Consider the following 14760-nt stretch of genomic DNA (forward strand, 5'->3'; position numbering starts at 1 on the left):
GGCGTTATGTTGGTACTCATGTCTCTCACTTATGCCGACAAGCTCGACCATTTTGAATGTTCATTTAATTGTTGACAGCTGCTTTGCTTGCACGTGTTTTGGATCGTCTTCGATTTTTACCTATCAAAAAAATTGTACCACGATAACGCCCCTGCTCACACATCGTTGCTTGTGCGCGACTTTTTGGCCAAAAACAACACACTAATGATGCCGCAGCCACCGTATTCTCCAGATCTGGCCCCTGTGACTTTTTCTTGTTCCCTAAACTGAAGAGGCCCATGAAAGGACGACGTTACGCTTCTCTTGACGAGATAAAGACGGCATCGAAGGAGGAGCTGAAGAAGATAAAAAAATGATTTTTTGAAGTGCTTCGAAGATTGGAAAAACCGTTGGTACAAGTGTATAATATCTCATGGGGATTACTTTGAAGGGGACAAAATAAATATTCATGAATAAATAAATAATTTTTGAAAAAACACAAAATTCGCGATACTTTTTGAACACACCTCGTATTCAGGAAATATTTGTACAAAATCAGTTTGACTGGGATTGATTTAAAATTGTGATACAGGCGCGATTGTGATCAAATTTAGTCTTGTTTCTCATTATAACATGGGAATGCTGGGATAATGTTATGCACCAAATTTGTGATTTTATCTGAAAATTGGCAGTACACTGAGTCTTATGTACCCTAATGCTAAATGCTTAAAGAGTTGTATTAAAGAGATAATAATTTTTAACACAATCCTTATATGGAAAGTGGACATAGTTACCACTCGATATCACACATTTTCACAGTAGGGGTATTCGCTTGCTTTTGCGAAACCCTTGCACGGTGCAAGAATTGCATATATTTTCTCTTGGTGCTCCGGCACAACAACAAACACAAGCAGAAAATTATTTGCAATGGCAGTAAAATATGTCAGACCCAAACCCTCGTATATTTGCGTGCAATGTCACGCAAAAATATAATTGAAACCCTGTTTTAGCTGTAATTTTACATAAACACAGATTACGTCGTTAAATTGTTGAGGAAGGTAAATTTTAAATATGTTTTATAATTTCTATTTAAATTATAAAGTTTTGTTACAGTTTTTTTTTGTTAAAAATGTATGCAGAAGGTGCACCAATTCATAATAGCCATGCATAATAGTCACTCACAATAAATTGACCGAATCAGCCGTTCATATATCACTAGATTCTGCAATCTTGCAAGAGCAAGCGAATACCCCTAATGTGATTGAAAAACTTGCCTTTTGCAAGTATGGGCGATATATGTAGCTTTAGTTAATTGCAAAAGATAGCGTCTACAAATAGGGATGACTTGATTTGGACAACTCGTGACAGCCATGTTTTAATAGGTTCAATAAGATTTGCCATTTCTGTAAGTCACGTTCACGTTAGTACAACGCTCGAAAATTATCGTAAATTATTACCGAAATTCAACTCGTCTCGTAAATCTTAACACTTACATATAGTATACATAACTCTATAAGTAGTACACATACAGTATATTTTAAAAGGCGTCGTAAAGCATTTAAATAATACTTTCTTCGCTCGGGAGCATTAAAGCTTCCAGCACGTCAAAAAGTACAAAGCAATGGCTAAAAAGTAATATTTCTCGTTTTATAGCTCCAGGACTGACCGTCTGGAAGTTCAAATTTGAATCCATTGGAATACAGCTTGTGGTCAGAATTGGAGAACACGGGCATTCAAATTTGAACTTAAAATAGGACTAAGTATAAAGGCCAAATAGTTGAAAAATTAAAACTCTGACGGATGAAAGTGACTTCTGCAGAATTTAAGTATTAAGGTCATCTTTTCAGACTAGCATTAATCGCTATATAAACGTAAAAAGGATATCTAGTCCAATTAAATCAGCGGTTTGCAACAATTTTCACATAGCACCTTTGAAAAATGGTAACAATTTCTTCCGAATGTTGTTAAATACTTGTCAAATAATAACAAGAGTTACTACTCTGGAGGATGGAGTCATGTGTAGAAGTTCACGCAAGTGAGGAAAGTTCTCTGATCACCATTCACTTGGGAGTGGCCAGAAACGATTCTTTTACATATGACTCAAGCAGCTCACGACTTCCGGTCTTTGACCAAGTATCCTCTGGGTAACCTAAGAACATCCGTTTGAAGGCGAGCTAAAGTGAGAAGGCGAAATATCCCCTACTTAGGGTTGTGCGCTGGGTTTGGGACCCGCCACGTAAAAAAAAACCCCCAATGAAAATCAACTATAAGCCTCGGATGAGATAAGGGAACTGTGGAACGGCATTTCAAACTCCTTACGTACAGCTGCAACCGAAACCATTGGTTTTCGGAAAGTGCAAAAGAACAGCTGGTACGACGAGGAGTGCCGTGTCGCAGCGAGAGAAAACAGGCTGCCTACCTCGCAACGTTACGATCGACCACAACACGTGCGGGATGCGATAGATACCGAGAGTTGAAGAGGAAAGCGAGACGCATTTGCAGACAGAAGAAGAAAGAGGCCGAAATGCGTGAGTACGAACAGCTCGATAAGCTGGCCGACAGGGGTAATGCTCGAAAATTCTACGAAAAGATGCGGCGACTTACAGAAGGTTTCAAGACCGGAGCATACTCTTGTAGAACCCCCCAAGCAAGAACAAGCTGATTGGACCTTATCAGTGTGGCTTCAGACCTGGTAAACCAACAACCGACCAGATATTCACCATGCGCCAAATCTTGGAAAAGACCCGTGAAAGGAGAATCGACACTCACCACCTATTCGTCGATTTCAAAGCTGCTTTCGACAGCACGAAAAGGAGCTGCCTTTATGCCGCAATGTCTGAATTTGGTATCCCCGCATAATTAATAATACGGCTGTGTAAACTGACGTTGAGCAACACGAAAAGCTCCGTCAGGATCGGGAAGGACCTCTCCGAGCCGTTCGATACCAAACGAGGTTTCAGACAAGGCGACTCCCTATCGTGCGACTTCTTCAATCTGCTGCTGGAGGAAATAATTCGAGCTGCAGAACTTAATCGAGCAGGTACAATCTTTTATAACAGTGTACAGCTGCTGGCGTATGCCGATGATATTGATATCATCGGTCTCAACACCCGCGCCGTTAGTTCTGCTTTCTCCAGACTGAACAAGGAAGCAACGCAAATGGAGGGCAAGACGAAATATCTCCTGTCATCAAACAAACAGTCGTCGCACTCGCGACTTGGCTCCCACGTCACTGTTGACAGTCATAACTTTGAAGTTGTAGATAATTTCGTCTATTTAGGAACCAGTATTAACACCACCAACAATGTCAGCCTGGAAATCCAACGTAGGATTACTCTTGCCAACAGGTGCTACTTCGGACTGAGTAGGCAATTGAAAAGTAAAGTCCTCTGCACCCGTCCTGCTATATGGTGCAGAAGCTTGGACGATGACAACAAACGATGAGTCGACGTTGCGAGTTTTCGAGAGAAAAGTTTTGCGAAAGATTTATGGTCCTTTGCGCGTTGGCCACGGCGAATATCGCATTCGATGGAACGATGAGCTGTACGAGATATACGACGACATTGACATAGTTCAGCGAATTAAAAGACAGCGGCTACGCTGGCTAGGTCATGTTGTCCGGATGGATGAAAACACTCCAGCTCTGAAAGTATTCGACGCAGTACCCGCCGCGGAAAGCAGAGGAAGAGGAAGACCTCCACTCCGTTGGAAGGACCAAGTGGAGAAGGACCTGGCTTCGCTTGGAATATCCAATTGGCGCCACGTAGCGAAGAGAAGAAACGACTGGCGCGCTATTGTTGAATCGGCTATAATCGCGTAAGCGGTGTTTACGCCAGTAAAGAAGAAGAAGAGTTACTACTCTTACCAACTGAAGAGCTCAAAAGGTCTGGTAGTTGTCAGAAAAGGTAGACTCTAACGATGTTAAATAGCACTGGAAGAAAGTGATTTTAGTATTAAATCAGTAATACATATTTTTAACAGGAACAAAGTCCCACAACAAATGTTCAAAATAAAATTGATGCCAAATTCTAACCAACTTAAGAAAAATTGAAACATATCCGATTAACAACCTAAAATATATGCCCAATGCAGAATTTCTCTTGAGGAACCATATAAAAGAACGGTTCAGTACAAGGCATAAACTGCCAAGAATATGGACACCCGAAAGCATATTGCACCCTAATTAGTGTTTGTGTGGAGTATGGTGATTTACATCCTAAAACAAAATGATGAAAATAATATAGATATTATGCCATTATCAGAAACTCATCTTACGAATAAAATAATTTCGTTATACCGGGATTTAGACTCTATGTTACAAATCACCTAGATGGAAAGGCACAATTTAAAGACTTTTTTGGAACACTAGGTCATAGATTTCTAGCAGGTGGAGATTACACTACAAAACATAAATATAATATCTCCTGGTAAGCCAACATCTTGGCTTAGTGATCGAAACAAAATTCCAGATTTAATTGATTTTGCTGTAATCAAAAATATTCTTAGATAAATAGCGGATGGCGGCTAATACATGTACTGATCTATCTTCTGATTATTCTCCTGCACTAATAAAGCTATGTGAACAACCACCGTTGAAGCGAAAGTGGATCTAACATCTTATAAAACGAATTGGTTAAAATATAAAAAATAGGAGAAGAGATATTGACGAAAGCATAAGAGAACTCAATGATATAATAACTAACGCAACTGTCTTAGAAACATCAAACAAAAACTATAAGTCGCTTGGTCCCAGAAAAATTAGTAATAGAAAAATAGAAAAGCTTGTAAATGAAAAAAGCCGTGAAAGACGAGAATGGTAGATAAATCGCTTCACTTCCACTCAATTACAAAAGCTTAAACGTGAGAAAGAAACGAATATAAAGAAGCTGTGTCAAAGTTTAAGCAAGCAGAATTCCCTTTGGAAAGCACAAAAATCCATGAAGCCACCAGTCAACTCCAACATGCCTATACGAGACTTGGGTGAAAATTGGGCCCAAAGTGTCAAAGAAAGGGATAATTGTTTTGCAAGAAAGTGTATTTCAACCTCTTTACCCAAAGAACAACTTTAAGCTGTCATCATACCCAACCCAGCTAACGAGACGTTCGAGTCTTTTAAGACATCACCTTCTGAAAATATTAGAATCATAAAAGAACTTAATCCAAAAAAGTCGCCAGGACAGAATAATATTACCCCAAAATGTCAATTGAGTTACCAAATATTGCTGTAACTTTGCTCTCCTTGCTCTTAAATGCAATTCTTAGTTTCGGATACTATATAAACCTGGAAAAGACTTAACATAGCCGTCTTCATACAGACCAATCAATCTTCTACCCTGTATATCTAAAATATTTGAAAAGTTGTTCCTATCAGAGGTGTCTACTTTCCTCCACGAAAATAATATAATTCCAATTCGGGTTTCGTGATAAACATATCACGGTAGAGCAAATAAATGGAAATACGAAAAGCATATGAGCACAGAGAGTACTGTTCAACTATATTTCTAGACTTAGGCGTTTGATAAGGTGTGGCATGAAGGCCTTTTATATAAGATGAAAAACTTTCTACCTTAACCTTCAAGCGGGCGCGCGTAGTCGAATCGACGACGCTTAGTACATTTACGTTTATGTTACTATTATTACACATTACATTTTTAATAATTTTAATTACTTTTTTTGACAAAATAGACTTTAAGGACAATGATAATATATCTAAGTACAAATAAATAAATAATTACTGAATAATTAGTACTTTATTTCTTTTATTCATCTCAAACGTCTTTTCGGTTACGCGCGCCCGCTCCCGTTACAAATGACCGCGCGCCCGCTTGAAGGTTAAGACTTGTATAAAATATTGGAGTCTTATTTAAAAAATAAATAATTTATAGTTAAAGCGGAAGATTTTATATCTGATAAACGACGGATAAGGGCTAGTGTACCACAGGGCAGGGTTTTAGGTTCAAGACTAACAGCCCCATTCTGACAAGAGGAAATATTTGAGAGATTTCTTGTGAGGCATATTTTGTGAGGCTATTCTTTCTCAAACCTCATAAGAAAAAAGCTTAAAAAAGTCACCACGTGAGGTAAAAAGCTTTTAGCTGTCAAACAGCTGTTTTACGAAAAATAAGCAAACCAAAAAGTACACAACAATAGATAATCAGCATATGTAAGTAATTTTGCAAATTTTAAATATACATCTATATATACAATAATTTCATATATTCCTAGGCGTACAAAAACGGAAAGGACAACTCAGGAGCAGCTGCAACATTACATAATGTTTTGCCAGCAGCATCCTGAGTTGCAACGGGGGAAGCTAACTCCGACCAACCCTCAAGGGCTGCAAATACTTTGGTCGGAGTTAGCAGATAATTTAAATGCTTTAAGAGGTCCTAAATGTTTGTGTATGTTTCACATTAATAAAATATGTTTCTATAGTCATTGATGCATTGGAAACAATGCGAGTGCGCAACTGAAGGCACATGCGCAAGCGACTGGTGGAGGCCCTCCGATAAATGGAATGAGCGAATTCGAGGAGCAAGCAGTTTCAACTTTTGGAGCAGCAGCGGTGGATGGATTGCCGGGTTTTGTGACTTTGGGTCACCAGGTAATATTTTAATTTAATATTTGTCGGACTATATATGAGGCAATAATTGGTCCGTTTTATACTTACAGGTTTTGCCGTTGTATTTAAATACAGTCACATCGCCTGCTCCAGTGCCAACACCAACAGTCGAATCGCCTGCTCCAGCATCCTCGCTAGCAGTCACATCGCCTGCTCCTGCTTTTCCTGCTCTAACTTTAAATTTTTCTTCCTCGCCATCACCTCATTTTTCTTCCTCACCATCACCTTCATATCTTCCTTATCTCCTCCCATCTTATCTTCTCTTATGCCATCTCCTTCTTACATCCCTCCTGAAAAATTGACTGCAGCGAAGCTGCTTGGGACAGTGCTAAAGAAAATGGAGGCTCGGGAAAAGCGAGAGGAGGAGGCCATTGCTCTATAAAGGACAATTGTAGAGCAAAATGTGCAGATGACAGGGGTGCTGACCCAAATGACAAAAGCACTAACCTCGCTGTCAGAGGTTATGGCTAAATTGTCTGAGAAATTAGATAAGTAACAATAAAAATGTAAAAAAATAAAAAAATGAAATAAAAATGTAAAAAAATAAAAAAAAAATTATTAAAAATGTAAAAAAAATTAAATGAAATAAAATGAATTATTTAAACATATGTAGATGTCTTTTTATTCATTCTTAGAGGAAGTAAAATGTACAGAGACAGTAAGTAACTTACTTATATGTATATATATTTATATATATATATATATATATATATATATATATATATATTTATAGTACATAACGCCACTGGAAATATATACATACATATGTATGTATACTATAAAGACATGTAATGTAATGTTCTATCTAGTGTCTTGTGATTCTTCTAAAATTTCTTCGAAGCCAAGGTCTGCAGCCACACCATGCTTCAGTAAAATGTTGTGAAGAATTGTACACGCGTAAATAATCAAAGACGCTTTTTGAGGGCTGTAATGAAGAATGCGGTGTTTTGAGAGGCACCGGAATCGTGACTTCGAAACACCAAAGGCTCTGTCAATGGTATTACGTGCTTTGAACAGAAGTCGATGATCACAAACCTGCCAAAAATGCAAATATATACATATGTATTAATAGAAAGATTGGTAAATAGCTTGTATAATATAGAACATTACGTACTGCTTCTACATTAAGGCTGTAAAATCCTTCCCGGTTCATGAAAAGTGAGAGAGGAGTAGTGGCGTCTGTGCTTGAGGGTGAAACAATCCCAATATGGGTACAGTCGATTGCGCCGATTGTGCCCTTGATCCCAAATTTCGTGTAAAATCTTTAAGAAAAAATTTATTTATTTATTTATATTTATTTTTATTTATTTATATTTATTTATATTTATTTTTATTTATTTTTATTTATTTATATTTATTTTTATTTATTTATATTTATTTTTATTTATTTATCTTACCCCTTCTTTGTATCCGAAACATCCTGCGCGCTTGAAGGGAAACAAATTTCACTGCCCTTAACATCCACAATTAATTTCGAAATAAAGTGCAGAGCTCTAGACACAGAGGGCTGGCTCATAGAAAGCTTATAACTATTACCAACGCATTTTTGGTAAGAGCCATGCCCGTAAAAATATAAACACGCCAGGAAACGCAGATCAAAAGGTATATTTGCATAGCGATTTTGAGAATCGAAATGTATTAATAAATGTTGTTTCCTGCATAGTACAAGGATCGCTTTTGTCTCGCAAACCCTTCAACATTTTCCTCCTACCCCCCATTCCTCCTCCTCATCAATTGCCGCATATACAAAGAATAGCTCCTCCATGCTAATTATAACACTCAATTCTCAATTTTTTTAAAATGTAAAATATTGATTTAAAACAAAACAAACACAGATGTTTTTTATTATGATGGCTGCTTTCACACGTCACAGATATTTGTGATAATAGTGAGCATTTGAGCTTTTGAATTTTCGCCAGAATAAGGTAACCCTCATTATAGTGAGAAACATAACTGTGGTGAGGTTGGTGACTTTTGTGAGGGCATGAGAATAGGGCTGTAAACATCATATACACAGTACACACAGTTGTATCGACAAGTTTTGCGGATGACACAGCTTTTTTACACATTTTAGCTTCAAGAATATTAGCGAAGTGCTTAATTTCTGTCGAAGAATGGTAGCTAACTGACGTATAAATGTGAATGATAAGACCAAAATGTTCCCGGCAGTAAAAATGAATAATATTTTAGTATCCCAAGTGAATGAAGTAACTTATCTTGGTATTCACCTAGATAGAAGGCTCACGTGGAGAAAACGTATCTCTAGTAAAATAGCTTGCATGAAGATAAAAACTGCAAATTTAAATGGGCTTTTAAATAAATACACCAAACTTAACCTATACAACAAAGTGTTTTTATATGTACATATAATGCGGTCATAAAGTCGATTTGGATGTATGGCATACAACTGTGGAACACGACCTCTGAAACTAATATTTATATAATACAAACGTTAATATCGAAAATGCTTAGAACAATCACGTCCTCGACTTAGTATATGGGTAATGAAAATATCGCTAGAGATCTTGGTATTCCTTTAGTTAAAAAAGAAGTAGAGGACAGCAGAATGTAATATATGTATATCTAAACTTCGAGATCACCCAAACCCATTAGCTAATTCTTTAGCACAGTCCTGCGATCAAACAAAAAAAATGCCCGCATGACTTGAGATGCATTTTTGCTTTTATCGTAGTAGTATTGTAAAATATGCCGTATTTTCTCTTTATTTTGCTCCATGTTTGCGACGCTATAACTCACGAACGACTTAAAAGAAACGACAATCAAACACGTGTTAGCGGGTGAAATGAGCTTTCCAAAAAGGTATAGCATGACCCGATGCGACGAATAAAACTAGAACTACGAGCTTTCAGCGCCAATTAGCGAAAATACCGCAAGACTTTTTTGACAACCTAATATATATTAGCCGCCCCAAAAAATTTGGTGGCAAGTTCCAGGTGTGTATTTGCTGTCCAAGAGAGATTTTTAATGATGAAAGGGAATAGAGACTAACCTATTGGCTTAGTCAAAACCCACAATACTTCTTATCGACATAGGTTTGCATGTGAATGACGGCGTGGGTAAGGTTTTTAAGGTAGAAAAAATACTTTTTTTGCGAATTTATTTCTTAAATATGGATTAAGTAATTTTAAGAAAAAAAAACACTTTGCGATGTTCACCCTAACTCGGCTGGAAATTATCCGAAAATAAACAACCAAGAAAAATCGTTCTCTGAAAATTTTTGTTCATTTAAAAATTGTTTGCGGCCATTTAAAGTGAAAACTGATATTTTCCACTAAAAAATTCCGCCATTTTGTGAGTGGAAAACACCCTTAATGTAAACAAAAAAAATACTTAATGATGGGGCAGGTATTGTATATGCCAAAAATTTGTACAAAGTTTGAAATGGATCGGTCAAGCAGTTTTTACATTACAGTAAACACGGACTTTGAAAAAATAGTTTTGATAAAAACGTGTCTAAAATTTATAAACTAAAAAATTACCCTATTTTGTTAAAAGTATGCTCAATAATGGTCCGAATAAAATTCATACTTAAAAAAAAAGTAATATTTTTACACGAAAATCTAAACCTTAAACAATAATTAACACCTTAACAATAATTACATAAATTATAATATTGAGGTTTTTATTCGAAAATAAAATAACGAAAAGTATAAGATGCAATCGATATAGACGAAAACTTATGGTGAAACTGTACGAAAGAAAATTATTAAGGAGATACCCAATGGCTGGCTTAATAATCAGCACGTGAAAACCCAAAACCAGAGGAAAGAACAGCAAATCCTTAAACCGTTTGCGAAAACTATAGTATAGCATGAATCGAAATCGAAAATAAAATTGGTATGGGCGGAGACAGGATGTTCTCCAAATTAAGAATATACTATATACACATATAACCGCAGAAAACCGATAGTTTTCGAGATATTAGCTTTTTAAGTTAAATTAAAGTCTGTAATATTATCCTACATTATATGCACTAACACTTCGCCAAATAGTTTTTAGACATTTCTTTAATCATAAATAATGCACAAATAGTTTTAAATCGTAATTATAAATTTATTAAATTTGACTAATTTACACATTAACAAAACAAGAATTATTGCGAACGGAGAAAAATAAAATGGAATAGAAAGAATTGTAAATGTTATAAGAGATGCATTAAAGACCGCGCGTGATCTGAGTCTGCGATTTTCCGTTCTCACCCTGACTGCATATACGTATTCTTCGCTTGTTGCTTGTGTGAATTTTATTGGCAACCCTCACGTATGTAGCACCGAATGGCTTTGCTTTAGTTCTAAGATTATTTAAATTTAACTTAGCAGTTCTGTAAAGGAACTCAACAAGTGCAGTGAACGCCCGCTCTTAATAAATAGAGCAAATAAGGAAAATAATAAAAACGTATTAATTCGCGCCCAACGGCAAAAACTATAAAACAAAGTAAAACAAAAAAGAATTTTAACTTAATGTGTAAAAAATTAAATCAAGTCGTATTGACCAAGTCAAAATAATAACTTAAAGCCAGGTGATAGCGAAAATTGGTGGTCCTATTAAAGCCTAACAAATAAAATGTGGTTCAGAGAATCAGAAATCAAAGTGCTTATCGAGTTTGCAGTTAACACTGCACTCACAAACCATGTTCAAAGTTTTGAACAAAAATTTAATTGATTTAGTAACGATAGCCGAGGTAGAATCATTTAGATATGATTTGTTAGTACCTGATTTTGAAAGTAAACACGAAACATACATACGTCTCATGGCGCAGGGAAACTCGAACACCTTCACATACATATCGCTGTTGATTGTACCCGATGTAACGAATGAGCTGTTTCTTTTGTCACAACTGCAATTTGAAAATTTTGTTAACTTTTTGGTTTTGAATTGTTCAGAAACATTTCCTCGAGAATCGGCTGTATAAAATTCATGTTCAGGTAGCTGAAAAAAGTCCGCTAAAACGTAGGTCTAGTCATCCATTATGCAGTATTCGAATTTCGTAACGAAATCTTCCTTCAGCTTTTTAACTCGTTGTTTTGCGGTTTCGTGCATTTTTATTTGGAACGCAATGTAGCGGGCAATTTTATTCGATGCAGTCAGCATTTTCACTAATCGTAAAATTCGCCGAATGCACTTTTTGTACCTCACACTAAACACTAATGATTATTTCGATGCGACATTTGGCACATACGTCACTGACAGTCATACCAACCTAGAGAAAAAAATATTTCGACGGATGGGTTTTGGCGCGAAATTTAAAATAAAAAGTATGAATATTTTTTGCTCACAGTAGTATAAGGTTTTCGAAAAGTACAAGGGAAGTTCGAAACATTAGTAAGCGTTAGGTATTCGTCCAAGTGACTTGCAATCCGCGTTTAAGTCACGTCAAGAAGTTTAGTCTAATCGTGAACGCTTTCAATTCGCAAATAATTTTGCTAAAAGCTTGGAAGAAAGAGCTTTTCGGGTTGAACAACCTTCTATTTTTTAATAAGCAGGAGAGAGAACAGGAGCCACCTCAACTAATGAACATTAACAGTTTAGCCAGAATCAGACAGCCTATCAAACGAAGAATTAGAAGTTTCTCTCCTTATGTATCACTTTCGAATCAGATCAAAAGGCCAAATAGTGGCACTGCAAGGTATACGGGCCCAAAGCAACAAAATTATATTTAACAGACTAAAAATTCTTATTTTCAAGAGGAATAAGAATATCAAACTACAGTCGATCAAAAGCTGATGACATTAAAGATAAACCTTTCAACATGAACTATTTGAAAAGAAGTGGAAGAAGCGGTATACCCCAGAATATATACTTACCCAATGGGTGTTTCGAACCTCGAAAATAACGAAGTTAGTATTTTGTTGAGAAATAATCTAAATGCCAACTAAAGCATCTTCTTCTTCTTCTTCTTTACTGGCGTAGACACAGCTTACGCGATTATAGCCGAGTCCACAACAGCGTGCCAGTAGTTTCTCTCTTCGCTACGTGGCGCCAATTGGATATTCCAATTGGCCAGGTCCTTCTCCACTTGGTCCTTTCAACGGAGTGGAGGTCATCCTCTGCTTCCCGCGGCGGGTACTGCGTCGAATACTTTCAGAGCTGGAGTGTTTTCATCCATCCGTATAACATGACCTAGCCAGCGTAGCCGCTGTCTTTTAATTCGCTGAACTATGTCAATGTCGTCGTATATCTCGTACAGCTCATCGTTCCATCGAATGCGATATTCGCCGTGGCCAACGCGCTAAGGACCATAAATCTTTCACAGAGCTTTTCTCTCGAAAATCGCAACGTCGACTCATCCGTTGTTGACATCGTCCAAGCCTCTGCACCATATAACAGGACGGGAATTATGAGTGATTTATAGAGTTTGGCTTTTGTTCGTCGAGAGAGGACTTTACTTTTCAATTGCCTACTCAGTCCGAAGTAGCAAGAGTAATCCTGCGTTGGATTTCCAGGCTGACATTGTTGGTGGTGTTAATGCTGGTTCCCAAATGGACGAAATTATCTACAACTTCAAAGTTATGACTGTCAACAGTGACGAGAGTGCCAAGTCGCGAGTGCGACGACTGTTTGTTTGATGACAGGAGATATTTCGTCTTGTCCCCGCTCACTGCCAGACCCATTTGTTTCGCTTCCTTGTCCAGTCTGGAGAAAGCAGTACTAACGGCGCGGGTGTTGAGGCCGATGATATCAATATCATCAGCGTACGCCAGTAGTTGTACACTCTTATAGAAGATGGTACCTTCTCTATTTAGTGCTGCAGCTCGAACTATTTTCTCCAGAAACAGGTTGAAAAAGTCGCACGATAGGGAATCGCCTTGTCTGAAACCTCGTTTGGTCCTTCCCGATTCTGACGGAGCGAAATGGAGTTGCTTTGTCTGAAACTGTGGTGGGTATCGAACGGCTCGGAGAGGTTAGACAGACGTATAAATATTGCCGGGATATAAAATTCAGACATAGACAGCATAAAGGTAGCTCCTTTTGGTGCTGTTAAAAGCAGCTTTGAAATCGACAAATATTTGGTGTTTTTCCAGGTTCGTTTACGATGGGCTTTAATCTTTCAAACAATACGATCGAGAGAACTGCGATGTTGAGGAGGCGCGGTATCCCACGGTAGTTGGCGCAAATTGTGGGGTCTCCCTTTTTGTGGATTGGGCAGAGCACACTTAAATTCCAATCGTCGTACATACTTTCGTCCAACCATGTTCTACAAATATTGCAAACGTTTTAAGTAAAAAATTAGTGTACACAATTTCGTTATACCAATATTTAGACTACATGTTACGAATCACCCACATCGAAAGGCACATGTTGGAACAGCAGTGTTTGTTAGAAACCAGTTAAGCCATCACGCATTAGAATCTCATGCTATAGCGCAGTTACAAGCTACAACAATATCTATAAAATCGCTGCGGGGATTTTAACCTGTGGGCCAGCTTGTCAAGCTCAGAGAGTAAGAGTACAAGTCAAGTTGAAAACCGTTCGGCTGTCTGATGTATTTGCGATCGACGTAGAACCTTCCTTGTGTTTGTTGACGTGCGTTTTTTTACTGCAAAGAGGTGGGTATCTTGGCCGCAACAAGATAGTGGTCCGAGTCGATGTTAGGACCTCAGAGCGTACGCTTATCTAAAACACTAGAGACGTGTCATCCGTCTATCACAACTTGATCGATCGGGTTGATGGCTTTTCAATCCGGAGACACCCAGTTAGCTTGATGTATTTTCTTATGTTGGAATCTAGTACTACAGATAACCATATTTGGGCGCCAGCGAAGTCGATCAGCTTCAACCCATTTGGAGATCTTTCCTCATAGAAGGCATCTTTGGTCACATCGTCCTTCTCTTCTGCATATTGAAGAACTTTGCTTTGATGTTGATTGTGGCTAGACGTTCATCTACCGGGGTGAATGATAGTACTCGGCGACAGAGTCTCTCTAACACCACGAATCCCACACTTAATTTACGCTCCTTTATATGGCCACTGTAATAAATGCCACAAGGACCTAATCGCTTCAGTCCTTGTTCCGTCCACCGCATTTTTTGGAGGGCGTTGATGAAGTTTTCAGTTTACATCGATTTATGTTCGCAGTTCTTTAAAGGAAATCAACAGGTGCAACGAACGCTCACCCTTAATAAATAATGTATCCAGTA

At 37.7% G+C, this 14760-nt stretch overlaps 2 protein-coding genes across 2 annotated transcripts in view; both read right to left on the minus strand.

Moving 5' to 3' along the window:
• Positions 1-14760, minus strand: part of LOC105226069 (ATP-dependent Clp protease proteolytic subunit) — a 64008-nt gene that overhangs the window by 24516 nt on the left and 24732 nt on the right. The window lies entirely within an intron of this gene.
• LOC125775611 (putative nuclease HARBI1) lies at positions 7315-8290 on the minus strand. Its single transcript, XM_049446262.1, has 3 exons — positions 7999-8290; positions 7716-7863; positions 7315-7636 (listed from the first exon to the last, which is right to left on the minus strand). The coding sequence occupies exons 1-3, from the start codon at positions 8115-8117 to the stop codon at positions 7403-7405; spliced, it is 501 nt and encodes a 166-aa protein (XP_049302219.1). The 5' UTR covers positions 8118-8290; the 3' UTR covers positions 7315-7402.

This window comes from Bactrocera dorsalis, chromosome 1 (assembly GCF_023373825.1).
Source record: "Bactrocera dorsalis isolate Fly_Bdor chromosome 1, ASM2337382v1, whole genome shotgun sequence".
In the NCBI taxonomy this organism is placed as follows: Eukaryota; Metazoa; Arthropoda; class Insecta; order Diptera; family Tephritidae; genus Bactrocera; species Bactrocera dorsalis.